The following is a 17,487-nucleotide window of genomic DNA, read 5'->3' on the forward strand; positions in this document are numbered from 1 at the left end:
AGATTTTAAGTTGATATACTGGTCTGGGCAGCAGACATTGTGGGCATGTTAAAAAAATGTGCGCTTGTTGCTTAGCGAGAAAACAAAATCAAAGAGTTTCTTTGAAATGGTTAATCTGAATCCTGGCACAGGGATTGTTTTTCTTAACAGCTTTCTCTTCTGCTCCCTACAGAGCCCTTTTGACATAGTTACAAAGAAAATGATAACTTAAATCAAAATTTTCTAATTAACTAATTAAATTCTAATTTCAGAATATGCATGCATTATTTTCTCCCACTATCCATGGGGACAAAGTCCCCACCAATGACCAAATAGCCAATATCTGCATTGCAATCTACATGTGGAGAAGGTCACCTACTTTCCAAATCCTTGATATGGGGGGGGGGGGGGGGGGATATATGTATTATAGTCCTTTGGCTCCACCATGCGGCCAGAAACGGTACTATAATATACAATAGTCCTTTTTAATGAAAATCTAAATATTAACTGGTCTTTATATACTACAATCACTAGTACAAAACACGTAGCTCTTGTAAAGGACCAATTACGAATGTCCTAAAGAACACGGAGGCAAGACAAAGTAAAACCGATATAGAATTTATTTTCAATATCCATTGCAAAGAAGAGGTGACACGTTTAAAACAGATAATATAGAATTTATTTCCACCAGAAGTAGGAAAATACATATAGGTGTAAAGAAACCAAGCAGAACCTCTATTCAGAGAGAAAAGTAAAGTCTGAAAACTATCAAGAGGACAGCAAAGGGGTACAACAGAAAGAGCATTGTTTACCACTCAGCTTTTTTTTTTTTATCAGTGTGTTGAATTGAAAACAGCTGCCTTGTTATCTGATCTGGGTTCATGGACATTCTACAACATTGTGCATGTGTGGTTTTTTTTCCTCCAGGTTATTATTCGTAATATTTTGCTGGTATTTTATGAATGGTAAACAATTGTTGGTCCAGTGTATTAACACAGTGACACAGATCAATATATGTACTCATTTGACTAAAAGATAGACAATCCTGATTATTGAACAACTATCACGATCGATCGGCAGGGTGGGCGAGTAAATATACAAAATGAGGAGAAACGAACGGAGACGTCCCACTGGGGGTCGGCGGACGGACGGCCCAACCGCAGGCGTGCTGCGGATCCACAAAATAGAAATGAAGAGGGCAACAAGCCGTGGGCTTCCAGGTTAAAAAATAAAAACGTCTACGGTATTATTGCCAAGTTTCAGGAGAACTACTGAATCCACCGCTCCACTGAAGGATGGCCGCACGTGGATGCAACGCGTGACCGTTACCAAGGGAACGGCAGCATCTGCCCTGGGTACCCGCCCTGCATCAATAACACTAGGGGAGGGGGGGAGGGGGTCTTGCTCTAAATCTTAAAAACTTAAACACAAGCAGCTTTGGTGTACAACATCGAAACGGAAAAACACAAGTTAAAACAAGATTCAGCCTGGCGAAAAAGAGAAGAGCCAACTTCAGCGTGCTCCGACCCACAGTGACAAAGTGCAGATCCAACCCAGTGTTCCTACACACTGAAGACGAGGGACCGCAACCCTGTTCGCCCGTCACAAGCCAGACGACGTGGGGCCACGACCAAAAGAACTATAACTATCTATAGCTTGCTAGCGTAACAGTTATCCACTGTGATGCACACGGTACAAAGTGAGATGGGACTAGTATGCTACTCAAAAATCACAGGACCAGTCTAGAACTAAAAACATTTCCCATACCGGCCAGACTGCCACAAATCACCTGCCCTATCCTAAGAACATGGCTAGAGTCACGAAACATCCCACATAAAGCTGAAATTCAAAACGTAAAACTTGAATATCCCGTGATTAAAAAAAACATTCTTACCAATAAACAATGGTACTCGGCACCTCTCACTATCAAATCCATCTGCGCGAGACTTCAGAAGTGTTCAATTCCTCAACTACTAATTTCATGAGACCTTTCCCACCAGGGTTAACACAGGATTTGGTTTGCAACGCCAGGGGGAAATCAAGAGGATTAAGGGACAGAACGTGGCCACCATAACACCATAGAGTTCAGGATTTACACAACACATCTTTTAGAAAGGAAACATGAGATACATCTTTTATTCACACTTTACAAAAAGCTAGTCTTTAAATCTACTACAATACTAATGCAATTCAGAAATAAAATAAAATCAGGCTGGACACCATTCAATCGAAAACAAGTAAAATAAAAACGTGGGGCAAACTAAATTGACAAGAAAACTCAACTTTACTATTAAGTCTGAACTTCTCTACTCGTTGTCCCCCTGACAGATGTCAAAATATACATTTTTAAAAAAGTGGCGTGATCAATAATCACTAAAATGTGTCCAAACTCACAGAGGGGGGGGGGGGTCTAAAGCAGTATCTGAAGCCAAGTGCTCGGTTCCAACGGTGCACACTGAGAACAACGACGGAGGCGGAGCCTTGTGGGCGGAGCCTCGTGGGGGGAGCCTCGTGGGGGGAGCCCCGTGGGGGGAGCCCCGTGGGCGGAGCCTCGTGGGCGGAGCCTCGTGGGCGGAGCCTTGTGGGCGGAGCCTCGTGGGGGGAGCTCCAGCGTTCCGACCGGAAACCTGACTACAGAGCTCCCGGGGGCGGGCCTAACGGGGGGGGGGGACGACCTGACACACCGACTGCCTCATCCTTAGACCTGGGGGGGCCTCCAGCAGAGCAACAGGACTATGGCGATGGCACTAGAACTGAGATACGGGAGGGGGGGGGCTGTACAGAGTGGTTGAACCAGGGGCAAAACAATTACAGTGGGCCTGGGGTCGAGGGCTGATGGAGAACCAGGGCAACGCACGGGCCAGGGGCCCGATGGGCCAGGCTGGGGGCTGGGGGGGGACCAGAGTCCCAGAGGGGGGGTGAGGGACCGGGGAGCCGAGCCAAGGGACAGCGGGTGGACACTATGAGGGAGGGTCTATATATAGCATACCTGATTACTAAGGAGTTCAACTTAAAGGAGGGGCGGGTACACATCATAGCATTGTCACAGCTCATTAAAAAAGACAAAACAAACAACCACATAATCTTCACAATGTCTCGACAGTATTTAAAAATAAGAGAAAAGGTTGTTCAGGCGTTCACCAGCAGGGGGGCAGTGCAAGACGAGGAGCACTGCTCCAGTGAGGCACGACGCTCCGGTGGTACGCCCCCTGTGGTCATGGAGCTGCTGGGGCGTGGCGGGGTCTTGCACCATGCGACCATAAGGGGGGGGTCACCAGCTGGCAGTGCCTCTGGACTTGTGGAGCGCGGCGACCGTTACGCCGCGGTCTATTTACAATCTCAGCAATACATGCCGTCCGAATGAAGGGGTGAGGGGGCGACCTTAAGAACCAGAGCAGCCATCAGGTTAGTATAGCGGGGGGGGGGGGGGGGGGAGTGCAAAGTGGGGACAGGTGAATGCCGTGAACAACCTCCTCTTAAGTCTTTTGTACAAGCTGGTAAGATCAATTCATCTTAACTGGATAAAAATTTAGCCATAGTTTACAATACAATCTTTTTTTTCTCAAATCTGGATCATAATTTACTCTTCGTACAAAAAAAACGCCAAAAAACAGGTCTTTTGTGGTTCATATACAATCATGTAAAGACTGAATCTAGAGTTCTATTCTGTACAAACACTGCAGAGTGCGTGCATGGCTGGGGCGGTACTGGCCTTGAGACAGTGCTACAGATCTGCCTGCAAATGACATGTGTGTACGGGGTCTGAGTCCAGACACGCTAGTCTGCCTCCTGTTCAGCGAGACTCCCCGCTCTGGGGGGGCAGGTGAATACTGAAAGTGTCAGCCCCCGCCCCGCGGCTACAGGGGTGCCCCATGAGCTCGGTGATATTAAAGGGTCCCTAGCAGCCTGGGGGGCTACGCCACGCTGTGCTGTGAGGTGGAGGTCTGCGCTCGGCCCGCCGCCAGCTGCCTGCTGGCCCGACAGAGGGGGAGCTGCCTGGTTGTCTAGGCGACGGTGGGGGGGGCTGCCGGCTAGAGGCGGAGCCTGACTGTTAGCACCATGGCAGTCCGTGCCCACAGAAGGCCTCAGCACCACTGGGGGAGGGGGGGGGGGGATATCTCGATTGCTTCAAGGACCGCACCTCGTCCAATCGCCACTCAACACAACCGGCAGCCCCACCCTCCGACCCCTGACCCCACCCCCACCCCCGTCTTCAAGGACTCCTGGAGCAGAGGGGGGGGGGGGCGGCCGGGGAGAGGGCGAGCAGCAGCTCATGTCAGGACGTCCGACGTACGGACGCGTCTGCCGTCTTTGCTGGTGTCAGGTTTGTACAGGGACAGACAGACAGACGGACCCCTAGCCCTGCGCCGCCACAGTCGGAGTCTGAATTAAAAACTAAAGCGTGAATGTCCCGCCCCCGCGCCCCCCTCTGACCCAACGACCCCCGCTGGCCCTCTGAGCGCCCCCCATCCCCCGCGCTGGGGTAAAGCAAGCTGGGGGGGGGGGGGGGGGGAGCAGTGGAGCAGAGGAGTCCGAAACAAGAGAACACAGAACACAGGATTGACTCGAGCAGTTCCACAAATAAAAATAAAAGGAAAAAAGGAAAATATAGAATATCTATTACATCATACGAAATCCCTGTGGGCCCGCCCCCGCGGTCCATCTCACAGCGCCCTCCTCCTCCTGCAGTAGGGGGACCAGAGCTGGTGGGGGGGGGGACTCACTACCTGCGAGCGCCCAGGTGCAGACCGTTGACCTGGGGGGGCAGGTTGGGCAGCAGGAGCTCCAGGTGTGCGAACAGGGAGAAGTGGTCGGAGGGAATGTGGGGGTGCGGGCAGCCACTGATATTGTTCTCCAGCCAGTGGGGGTCCAGCGGCCCCAGGACGCCCAGCACGTTGAGGCTGGGCCGGGAGTAGAAGATGTAGTCGATGACACCCTGGGGAGGAGGGCACGGGGGTTAGCCGCGTGGATGCAGACACCGGAACAGCCAGGACGGGCCGTCCCAACGCAACGTTAAACAACAACCAGTCATCACCACAACGCCATGTTTAACAACAGCCAGGACAGGCCGTCCCAACGCAACGTTAAACAACAGCCAGGACGGGCCGTCCCAACGCCATGTTAAACAACAGCCAGGACGGGCCGTCCCAACTCCATGTTTAACAACAGCCAGGACGGGCCGTCCCAACTCCATGTTAAACAACAGCCAGGACGGGCCGTCCCAACGCCATGTTAAACAACAGCCAGGACGGGCCGTCCCAACTCCATGTTTAACAACAGCCAGGACGGGCCGTCCCAACGCCATGTTAAACAACAGCCAGGACGGGCCGTCCCAACGCCATGTTAAACAACAGCCAGGACGGGTCGTCCCAACTCCATGTTTAACAACAGCCAGGACGGGCCGTCCCAACTCCATGTTTAACAACAGCCAGGACAGGCCGTCCCAACGCAACGTTAAACAACAGCCAGGACGGGCCGTCCCAACGCCATGTTAAACAACAGCCAGGACGGGCCGTCCCAACGCAACGTTAAACAACAGCCAGGACGGGCCGTCCCAACTCCATGTTAAACAACAGCCAGGACGGGCCGTCCCAACTCCATGTTTAACAACAGCCAGGACGGGCCGTCCCAACGCCACGTTAAACAACAGCCAGGACGGGCCGTCCCAACGCAACGTTAAACAACAACCAGGACGGGCCGTCCCAACGCAACGTTTAACAACAACCAGTCATCACCACAATGCCATGTTTAACAACAGCCAGGACGGGCCGTCCCAACGCAACGTTAAACAACATTGAAGTTCAATAAATGTTCCTTTTAAAAAAAAATAAAAAATTTAAAAAAAAATTGGCTCAAGAAAATCGGTACCGGCGTATCGGCTAAGGCTGATGAAAAAATATCGATATCGTATCGGCCCTAAAAAAAAAAATCGGTATCGGTCGATCCCTAATCACAACGCCATGTTTAACAACATGAGGGTCAGGGTGGACCATCACAACGCCATGTTTAACAACATGAGGGTCAGGGTGGACCATCACAACGCCATGTTTAACAACATGAGGGTCAGGTGGACCATCACAACACCATGTTTAACAACATGAGGGTCAGGGTGGACCATCACAACACCATGTTTAACAACATGAGGGTCAGGTGGACCATCATAATGCCATGTTTAACAACTGAAACTACAACCCCAGAATAAACCCTTCAAAGGATCCACAACGTATTGAAGAGGGAAAGGATTAAGTTGTGGTCAAATCTAGGGGTGTGACGATACACTCCGCTCACGAGACGAGACGAGACGCGATATTGGGTTCACGAGAACGAGACGCGACGAGATTTTAAGAAAACTACAATGACAAAATATATGACTGGACCAACAGACTTTTATTTAACGGGTATTTGTGTGACGTGATGCGCCCACATCATCTAAGCAAACCGGGCTGGAGGTTGTATTGATGTTGAATGTTACATTTCCATGTTCAAGTTTTTTTCAATTAATTTTGAATGTTAAATATTCTATGTTAAATCCCAAATAAATTGTTGACATTTCTAAACGCAAGCCGGAGACTCCATCATTAAATTTATTTGTTTTCGCGGTTAGCTTCTTCTTCTCCTCCGGAAAAACACGACCGCATTGCATTGTGGTATACACTAATCCGCCGCGAAATCTATCCATCTTTGACTGTCGCCATCGCTGCGTTACTGAAATGTTACTTGCCGCTGCCCTCTAATGGTTTTTCAGTGAAAAGCATCCTGCTCGCGGACTTTTAAGTGACAGGTATAAACAACAACATGGAAAATTGGATAGATGATGTTAGGCACTGGCCAAAGCTTACCGATGAAGGTAATTTATTGACAACGTAATGTATTAAGATGTGTATTGATTACAATAAAACCTAGGGTAAATCGTATGTACACTCAAATTTGGGGTATTTTAAGTGCACTATATAGTGCATGAAATTAACCACTGAGAATTCGAACACCACTACAAAATGGCGAGCACCCTATATAGTTCACTATATCCGTGACAGGGAACGATTTCGAACACAGCATATGGCTGCTTTCGATGCTTCCCCTCCTTCTCCTCTTTTCCTTCTCCAGGTTCTGGCAGGCTAAATGTAGCAAAGGCGCATTACTGCCCCCACAGCCGAGAAATAGAAGTTTGATAGGTCACAAATCTCACGAGACAGATTCTTAACGCGACGGGTAATATCGTCGAGTTTAATCTCGCGAGATCTTGTGGCACGAGATCTCGTCACTCCCCTAATCAAATCCCATCACAGCATACGGCCGGTCAGGGCTCACCTTGAAGTCGTAGGTGTAGTTGGTGTAGGGCATCAGGCCCTCCTCGTAGGTGCTCTTCAGCTTGAAGCCGTGCGTGATGCGGCCGTTGGACGTGGGGTTCTTGCCGTTGCAGTTGAAGTTGGTCAGGCTGTCGCTGTAGCGCAGCTCCTTGAAGTCCTTGTGGGTGCAGTCCACGCCGCCGGTGCTGAGGTACTCCACCACACCTGGGGGGGCGCAGGGCGTGGTCAGGCTCCCCCCACCATATAGAGGAGGGCGTGGTCAGGCTCCCCCGCCATATAGAGGGGGGGCGTGGTCAGGCTCCCCCGCCATATAGAGGGGGGGCGTGGTCAGGCTCCCCCCACCATATAGAGGAGGGCGTGGTCAGACCCCCACCACCATATAGAGGAGGGCGTGGTCAGGCTCCCCCCGCCATATAGAGGAGGGCGTGGTCAGGCTCCCCCGCCATATAGAGGAGGACGTGGTCAGGCTCCCCCGCCATATAGAGGAGGGCGTGGTCAGACCCCCTCCACCATATAGAGGAGGACGTGGTCAGGCTCCCCCGCCATATAGAGGAGGACGTGGTCAGGCTCCCCCGCCATATAGAGGAGGGCGTGGTCAGGCTCCCCCGCCATATAGAGGAGGTCGTGGTCAGGCTCCCCCGCCATATAGAGGGGGGGCGTGGTCAGGCTCCCCCGCCATATAGAGGGGGGGCGTGGTCAGGCTCCCCCGCCATATAGAGGAGGGCGTGGTCAGACCCCCTCCACCATATAGAGGAGGGCGTGGTCAGGCTCCCCCGCCATATAGAGGAGGTCGTGGTCAGACCCCCTCCACCATATAGAGGAGGGCGTGGTCAGGGTCAGGCTCCCCCCCCCCCCCCCCCCCCCCCCAGCTGAACACCTTCCTATAGCCACTAAGTCAGCCCCCCCCCCCCCCCCAGCTGAACACTCACCGGAGTCGGGCAGGGAGTTGAGGTCAGCGCACAGCACCAGTGGGATGGCGTTGGTCTCGCCCGACACCGAGGAGAGCTTGAGGCTGCGCGTGGCCTTGTCCACGATGTTCTTCACCTCCGACAGGAACATCATGGTCTGCACCAGCTTGACGTCGGAGAACTCGGGGTCCCAGTGCATGTGGGCGTTGGCCACCAGCAGCAGCTGCTTCTCCATGCCGTGGAGCGCCTTTCCAGCTATGGGAGAGGAGGTGTTAGGAGTCATTCGCCGGAGGGCTTCCCTCACAATGGAGGCGCTGGGTCCCTCAACATGAAGCCTAACAGCCCGTCGGTTCATTCATTCATTGTTATTCATTCATTCATTCTTAGTACTGTTGCAGGAATGATTTCTTACCTTTGTCTACCCACATATTCGCACACACTGCCTGTGCATTCATTGGGCATGACCCGAGTGTTCCACAGGGCTAGACAGACCTATCGTTACAGCTAGCCTTGTGTTGGGAGGGGCTTCGGAGGCTTGGATCACTCCGGTTGGATACTTTAAATGGAGCGTATTCTGTTACCCTAGCTTCAATGAAAGGCAGGTGGAGGTGATGTTTGGTACGGGGTGGAGGAATATACCCACACTAAGCTTTGCTAGTGTGGCTTTTAATGGCAGTCCCCCCCTGGGGGGCGGGGGGGGACTGCCCCACCCTCTAACCCTGAGGTCTGGGGGGCGGGGGGGGACTGCTCCACCCTCTAACCCTGAGGTCTGGGGGGCGGGGGGGGACTGCTCCACCCTCTAACCCTGAGGTCTGGGGGGGGGGGGGGGGGAACTGCTCCACCCTCTAACCCTGAGGACTAGGGGGGAGGGGGGGGGGGGGGACTGCTCCACCCTCTAACCCTGAGGACTAGGGGGGGGGGACTGCTCCACCCTCTAACCCTGAGGACTAGGGGGGGGGGGGGGGGGGGGGGACTGCTCCACCCTCTAACCCTGAGGACTAGGGGGGGGGGGGGGGGGGACTGCTCCACCCTCTAACCCTGAGGACTAGGGGGGGGCGGGGGGGGGACTGCTCCACCCTCTAACCCTGAGGACTAGGGGGCGGGGGACTGCTCCACCCTCTAACCCTGAGGACTAGGGGGGGGGGGGGACTGCTCCACCCTCTAACCCTGAGGACTAGGGGGGGGGGGGGGGGGGGGGGACTGCTCCACCCTCTAACCCTGAGGGCTGGGGGGGGGGGCTGCTCCACCCTCTAACCCTGAGGACTAGGGGGGGGGGGGGGGACTGCTCCACCCTCTAACCCTGAGGTCTGGGGGGCGGGGGGGGGACTGCTCCACCCTCTAACCCTGAGGTCTGGGGGGGCTCCACCCTCTAACCCTGAGGTCTGGGGGGGCTACTCACAGGACTGCTCCACCCTCTAACCCTGAGGTCTAGGACTGCTCCACCCTCTAACCCTGAGGTCTGGGGGGGCTACTCACAGGACTGCTCCACCCTCTAACCCTGAGGTCTAGGGGGGGGGGCTGCTCCACCCTCTAACCCTGAGGTCTAGGACTGCTCCACCCTCTAACCCTGAGGTCTGGGGGGGCTCCACCCTCTAACCCTGAGGTCTGGGGGGGGGGGCTGCTCCACCCTCTAACCCTGAGGTCTGGGGGGGCTACTCACAGGACTGCTCCACCCTCTAACCCTGAGGTCTAGGACTGCTCCACCCTCTAACCCTGAGGTCTAGGGGGGCTCCACCCTCTAACCCTGAGGTCTGGGGGGGGGGCTGCTCCACCCTCTAACCCTGAGGTCTGGGGGGGCTACTCACAGGACTGCTCCACCCTCTAACCCTGAGGGGGCTACTCACAGGACTGCTCCACCCTCTAACCCTGAGGTCTAGGGGGGGGGGCTGCTCCACCCTCTAACCCTGAGGTCTGGGGGGGCTACTCACAGGACTGCTCCACCCTCTAACCCTGAGGTCTAGGACTGCTCCACCCTCTAACCCTGAGGTCTGGGGGGGCTCCACCCTCTAACCCTGAGGTTTGGGGGGGCTCCACCCTCTAACCCTGAGGTCTAGGGGGGCTCCACCCTCTAACCCTGAGGTCTAGGGCTGCTCCACCCTCTAACCCTGAGGTCTGGGGGGGCTCCACCCTCTAACCCTGAGGTCTGGGGGGGCTCCACCCTCTAACCCTGAGGTCTGGGGGGGCTCCACCCTCTAACCCTGAGGTCTGGGGGGGCTCCACCCTCTAACCCTGAGGTCTGGGGGGGCTCCACCCTCTAACCCTGAGGTCTGGGGCTGCTCCACCCTCTAACCCTGAGGTCTAGGGCTGCTCCACCCTCTAACCCTGAGGTCTGGGGGGGCTACTCACAGGACTGCTCCACCCTCTAACCCTGAGGTCTAGGGCTGCTCCACCCTCTAACCCTGAGGTCTGGGGGGGGCTACTCACAGGACTGCTCCACCCTCTAACCCTGAGGTCTAGGGCTGCTCCACCCTCTAACCCTGAGGTCTGGGGGGGCTACTCACAGGACTGCTCCACCCTCTAACCCTGAGGTCTAGGGGGGGGGGGCTGCTCCACCCTCTAACCCTGAGGTCTAGGGGGGGGGCTGCTCCACCCTCTAACCCTGAGGTCTGGGGGGGCTACTCACAGGACTGCTCCACCCTCTAACCCTGAGGTCTAGGGGGGGGGGCTGCTCCACCCTCTAACCCTGAGGTCTGGGGGGGGGGGCTGCTCCACCCTCTAACCCTGAGGTCTGGGGGGGGGGGCTGCTCCACCCTCTAACCCTGAGGTCTGGGGGGGCTACTCACAGGACTGCTCCACCCTCTAACCCTGAGGTCTAGGGGGGGGGGCTGCTCCACCCTCTAACCCTGAGGTCTGGGGGGGCTACTCACAGGACTGCTCCACCCTCTAACCCTGAGGTCTGGGGGGGGGGGGCTGCTCCACCCTCTAACCCTGAGGTCTGGGGGGGCTACTCACAGGACTGCTCCACCCTCTAACCCTGAGGTCTGGGGGGGGGGGGCTGCTCCACCCTCTAACCCTGAGGTCTGGGGGGGCTACTCACAGGACTGCTCCACCCTCTAACCCTGAGGTCTGGGGGGGCTACTCACAGGACTGCTCCACCCTCTAACCCTGAGGTCTAGGACTGCTCCACCCTCTAACCCTGAGGTCTGGGGGGGCTACTCACAGGACTGCTCCACCCTCTAACCCTGAGGTCTAGGACTGCTCCACCCTCTAACCCTGAGGTCTGGGGGGGCTACTCACAGGACTGCTCCACCCTCTAACCCTGAGGTCTAGGGGGGGGGGGGGGGCTGCTCCACCCTCTAACCCTGAGGTCTGGGGGGGCTACTCACAGGACTGCTCCACCCTCTAACCCTGAGGTCTAGGACTGCTCCACCCTCTAACCCTGAGGTCTAGGACTGCTCCACCCTCTAACCCTGAGGTCTGGGGGGGGGGGCTGCTCCACCCTCTAACCCTGAGGTCTGGGGGGGCTACTCACAGGACTGCTCCATCATCTCCTTGCGGACCTCCAGCAGGACAGCCACGCCGATGTTGTCCTTGGTCATGACCCGGTTCAGCATGGCCTCCGAGCCCTCTGAGTTGGCCATGGCCAGCTGGTTGAACTCCACCGTGTGCTTCTGCACCACGCTGAACCTGGAGGTAGGGGGCGAGGAGGACGGTCTGTGAGGGCTGACCCAGGGCCAGCCTGAGGGGCTCAAGGTGTAATGCATTCATACACCCTCTTCTAACCAGTGGCCTCTCACAGCGCTTCAGTCATCGAGTCACGCGCCCACGGTGTCACCATGCAGGGCGACAGCCAGCTCGCCGGGAGCAGTCAGGGTCAAGTGCCTTGCTCAGCGCCACCTCGACACGGAGGAGCCGGGACTCTAACTAGCAACCTGCCGGTGACCAGCCAACCTGCTCTAGCTCCTGAGCCAACGCCCCTCCGGTCAAAGGGTACGTAAACATTGGGTCCTCCATGTACTCGCATGCATCGCTCAGTTCTGGAGAATGCAGCGTATGCAAGAGTGGACCGTGACGCAGCCCTCATCTGTTTTTTGAGGTCTAAATCAAGCGTCATCCTTTCACAGCGCCGTGCATGCAAAAGCAATTCCACTACATAATATTTTAGTAGCACTTGCTTAAATTTCCCTCTGGCTATTAAAAGGTTTATCTTATCTTTGGTAAGTGCCTTCTTTTAAACTACCTCTACCAAAATTGTTAATGGTCGTAGAGCAATTAGAATTGTGGTAATTTGACATACCAACTTAGAAAAGCACTAATATCTCAAATAAATGTATAGTTTCATTACGCTTTGCATCACAACTGAAAAACCACTTAACCCAATGACCCAAGACGACACACATTAGAAAGGGTTAACACCAGGAGGAGAAGCGGTCCATAATGCAGCTAGTTACTTCTCTGTCTTGTAGAAGACCGCACATCCGTCGACGTGTTTGCGGTCCGACTCGGACATGGTCCTGGCCCGCGACTTGGGGCTGAAGAACCCCTCGTAGCCCTGCTCCTTCAGCTCCGGCAGGAAGAAGCTGTAGTACTGCTCCGTCTCCACTTCCTGTCAGGGTGAACGGTTAGCATGCCCGGCGCGGGGCTTGGGTTACAGCGTGGTAACCGGTTTCCAGTCAAGTATCCAAACACATTATGTTGGCCTGAACACTATGTACCCACGCATGCAGCGGCTGGGAGGGGGGAGGTCCCTGTAGCTTTTTCCCGCTCGATCACAACGACGTACCTGCAGGCTGATGATGTCTGCGTTGCACGTCAGGATCTCCTGCATGATGGACTTCTTCCTGTACTCCCAGTTCAGGGCCCAGGAGGGACAGTAGCCGTACAGCTGCCGCGTGGCGTACTTGTCACAGAGCACGTTGTAGCACATCACCGAGAACAACGCTGGAGAACACAGGAGGGGCAACACGGGCATAAACAACACAGGCAATCTTCTGCGGTGGGACTGGTGATCCATAATCAATAGGCACACAAAGCCTTGCCTTCCGTGGCACGTCACCCACTACCCCTACACAGGAGACGGGTTTCAGGGAACTATACGTTCACTCTGCACGTCTAGCCGCTACAATGCCAAGTTAGGGTGTGCGTTTCAAACCACCAGTACATTTTATGCAAATCGTGGAAGGGTCGTGGTTTTTGTGCATGCAAAAGTGATTTTGCATGAGTGTTGATGCGTGCCACCATGGTTTATGTTATCCAAGGAAACTTGCATTTCATATGGCGACACTTAATACTTTTGAAGGCAGTAGGCAGGCTCTCAAGGCACAAGGAGCATCCCAGAAGAAGGTCTGGTAAACTTGACTCGATGCACAACGAGCATCGCAGAAGAAGATCTGGTAAACTTGCATTAGTTCCTTGAGGGAAGCCTCGCACCACAACTGACCTATGAACCAAATTAAAATGTAATTGTGATGAAGAGATTCACATAACAAGTTCCTACTTTTCTTTTCATGTACCAAGGGCGCGTGAAAGTTGGCAGGGAAATCAAATCATGGTCGAGCACGTTTCATATATATTATAGCATTATAGTAACTAAACCCAGACACAGCTTTTACCTAAAAGCATCTTTCCATCAGTGCCACCAGGTTGAGAAACTCATTTGCTGCTTCATACAAAAACGTCGGCATTGACCAAATGCTGAGGGCAATGCACTTCAGAGGCCTGATTGTAGCTTTAAGGAATTGCATTTCATTTGTTAAGTGCAATATCATGCTAGGCTTTGCCTTACGTGAATGAAAGATATTTAACAGATAATTCTGTTCATCTTCATTTAAGCTTCTACCCCCAGCCCTCCACGTGGCATCGAAAACTTGCAAGCAGACCTAAGCCATTTTGGCTTCCGACAGACACAGAAAGGTGGCGGTCTGACAAGCTGTTCGGACTAAGCAGAAACAACCGGTTTGACCAGAACTGACACGCAGACAGAACTAGTGCCGCGCAGGGAGAACACCAGGTGGTGGTTACTCCATGGCCATCGCCCGTCTGTACATGGAGGACCTTATTCACACATGCCTGTGTGAATGAAGACTACTGCCAAGTTAATCTAGTGACTAACGGGCCCGTGGAGGCCTTATTAATGATCACACACATTTGTATTGAGGGATATTCATGTCATTGCATATCGCTGTGGATTTAAACAACTGCAGTCAGGATGTACATCCGGTCAACAGGCTGGTCGTGGATTATACGCTCATCTCGAATCGAGGTTAACTAGCCCAGGGTTTGTGTTGCACACAAGTGATGCTTAGTTTGCGTGTAGCGGACCTTACCTGAGGCTCGTGTCCGGTCCGGCTCGTTCAGGGCGATCCATTGCCTTGCGGGAGGCTGCTCTGTTGGTTCTGTCAAACACACAAAACCAGGGTTAACAGTTGGTTCTGTCACAAACCAGGGTTAACAGTTGGTTCTGTCACAAACCAGGGTTAACAGTTGGTTCTGTCACAAACCAGGGTTAACAGTTGGTTCCGTCACAAACCAGGGTTAACAGTTGGTTCTGTCATAAACCAGGGTTAACAGTTGGTTCCGTCACAAACCAGGGTTAACAGTTGGTTCTGTCACAAACCAGGGTTAACAGTTGGTTCTGTCACAAACCAGGGTTAACAGTTGGTTCTCTCACAAACAGACAAACCAGGGTTAACAGTTGGTTCTGTCAACTATACAGATACCAGGGTTAACAGTTGGTTCTGTCAACTATACAGATACCAGGGTTAACAGTTGGTTCTCTAACAAACAGAGGTTAACAGTTGGTTAGGGGTCAAGCATTGCCTTTTAAGTTCACAGCTTGCTGGTGTCAGCCTTTTCACTATTCCAGACACCATATGGGAATGCTTATCAGATTCAACAGGCAGCACAACATCTTGGGCACTCACGTCTCTTAATGGCTCCTGCCAGGTTGTCCAACAGGTAGTTCAGCAGTCTGCGGGTGCCATCCGGTTCCTGGTAGAGGCTCATGATCTCTTGTGCTAGTGGGTTTCCTGGCGGAACCAACAGACACCACAATTGAGCCTCGCCAACACAAACCTCGGGTATGGTCAAAAAAATACGATGCCAAACGTCCACTCACCCTTCAACCCTAACGTTTGTAACTGGAACAGTTTCCCCAATTCAAAAGGCAGGACCCGCAACTGGTTGTTATTTAAAAGAAGTTCCCTGTTGAGCAGAAACCCCAGCTTTAGGCACGAGCAGATCACAGCCTCTCAATCAAGCAATAGAACACAAATACAATAATTTAAACTAGGAGCACATGTTCCACTAATCCGGGGTTTAAAGGCTTATCGTTTGAGGGGATTGGATGCACATTTGGGGTAGAATGCTTTTCACCTGAGCGACACCATGTTTCCGAGCTCTGTCGGCAGGCTCCTGATTTTGTTGGACGACAGATCCAGGTAAACCAGGTTGTGTAGTTTGGCAATGTCTGGCGGGATACGTGACAAGGAGTTGTCACTGAGGTGCAGGGCAGTGAGGTGGGTCAGAGACCACAGGGCTGTACTGAGGCTTCGTACTCGACCTGTTGGCATTGTGCAGAACACACACACACCTTAGCTGTAGATTTGGATGAATAGTCTGCCACCCTGTTGCTTGGTGGGCGGTTTTAGTGTGCATCAGATGCAGACAAAGATGATGACTTGTTCACATTTTCAGCCTCAGTTCTTTCACATTAAAGAGACCCAGAACGAATTGGTCATATTCTCAGTACTAAACATACTATACATTTGTCCTCAATTAATTGTCACACTCACCACTGATTTCAAGTTCACCCCAGTATGACTTCTTCCCGTTGGCTGCCTCCTCGGTCGACATAATTGTATACATCCGCCTAGGGTCTGGCGGGTCATATTTTTCCTTGGGCATTCCTGTACTGCAGGGCAAATAATCGACATCAAAAAGACGTATGCATATGGTAGATTCTGACATGCATGTTCCCTGAAACCTCTGAAGAATGCATACATGCAAAAAAAATGTGGGGGCTTCAGATAGCAACACCAAAAGGTGTTGAAAAGCTTGAATTCGTGATATTTAAAAACAAGCCATACATTTCCAGTTCTGCACTGAGGGAGAAGCAGCACGTGTTTCTCCAACATCAATGTTTACTTCATTAAATACAGAAGGGTAATTGGGCTTTAACCAGAGCATAGCTGCTATCCACACACAATCAAGTCACATGCGAGACAATATAATTCTCCGCCATCAAAACCGCACAGTTGTAATTAAGGAGCGATGCGGTGGACGAACACAAAGTCTCTTTCCATTGTAGCTTAGCAGGTTAGTTCATCCTCACCAGATAGCCACCATCAGCTAACACACTAAATATAGCAACCTCACTAGCTTGTGTGCTAATTCAACACCAGAGAGATGGTCCAAATAAGATACCCACGGTTCACGCCGGATACCACGGACGGTTGGCATGGCGAAATAATCATTTGTCCGCAGATAAAATGCACATTCGACGGTTACATAATGCCCGTATACCCCGCTTGCGCATTTCGGACTAGGCCAGAAAACAGCGTATTATGTAGCCAACGCAGGCTAGCTCGTCACCGCCGCCGCACCAGCTGGCTAAACAGCGCCGCTACATGCTAACTAGCCTAGCCCCTTGCTCCTCGCTTGTGTGAGCGGAGCGATGCTAATTAGCTTAGCATAAAACTAGCTAGCACAAAAAAGCTAACTGCTCCTATTTTTTTCTCTTTCCCCCCACAGATGGAATGAAAAATACAATTCGAAAAACATCCACCGTCGCATGGGACGGTGGTTTGAACCCGGACGCCCCTGACGGAATCCAATAGTCCACGGTGAGACGGAAAAGTGTGGTTTGTACCTGCAAGAGCATACCAGATAGCGAGGACGACTGCGTGTTCTCTTTTGTTTTCTAGCTACTTCACTCGCTTCCGCTGCTGCTGCTGTATCATGGCGACTGTCAGTTTTTTTTTTTTTTCTTCCTGCCAACGATAACAGCCCCGGATCCGATTGGCCCGCGTCGTCAATTGACCCAGCTGTTGTCGTAGAGTAAATACTTCACTGAAGAGTGTTGGGGGTGCGGGATGGTGGACGGGGACACCCGCACAGGTGCATGGAGAGCTGTCACACACCATGTACTCTTAATATTTGGGCCGTGGGACCGCGGGTCAAGGGACCCGGTAATATACATTGAAAATAAGTTCACTCAGAGGGGGTTTCATTTAGTTGTCTGCGAATTGTGAGTAGGCTAATGATTTTTTTTTTATATATATCTGTAACTGTGTATGATTATTAAATGTATTATGCCCTTTTGTGTTTAGATGTCCCTAATATGCAAAACGGAG

The 17,487-nt window shown here is 52.8% G+C and overlaps 1 protein-coding gene across 2 annotated transcripts; it reads right to left on the reverse strand.

Moving 5' to 3' along the window:
- Positions 1-577: 577 nt before the first annotated feature.
- On the reverse strand, positions 578-17,244 carry LOC132466224 (CCR4-NOT transcription complex subunit 6-like). 2 transcript variants are annotated; one of them, XM_060063319.1, is made up of 12 exons: positions 17,018-17,244; positions 15,928-16,046; positions 15,509-15,695; positions 15,252-15,337; positions 15,058-15,162; positions 14,461-14,529; positions 12,918-13,075; positions 12,586-12,740; positions 11,667-11,821; positions 8,216-8,449; positions 7,288-7,490; positions 578-4,915 (listed from the first exon to the last, which is right to left on the reverse strand). In XM_060063319.1, the coding sequence occupies exons 2-12, from the start codon at positions 16,037-16,039 to the stop codon at positions 4,703-4,705; spliced, it is 1,677 nt and encodes a 558-aa protein (XP_059919302.1). In that variant the 5' UTR covers positions 16,040-16,046; positions 17,018-17,244; the 3' UTR covers positions 578-4,702. The 2 variants fall into 2 exon arrangements, with proteins under 2 accessions (XP_059919302.1, XP_059919301.1); XM_060063318.1 differs by having other exon boundaries at positions 17,004-17,242.
- Between the last annotated feature and the right edge of the window lie 243 nt (positions 17,245-17,487).

This window comes from Gadus macrocephalus, chromosome 10 (assembly GCF_031168955.1).
Source record: "Gadus macrocephalus chromosome 10, ASM3116895v1".
NCBI lineage: Eukaryota > Metazoa > Chordata > Actinopteri > Gadiformes > Gadidae > Gadus > Gadus macrocephalus.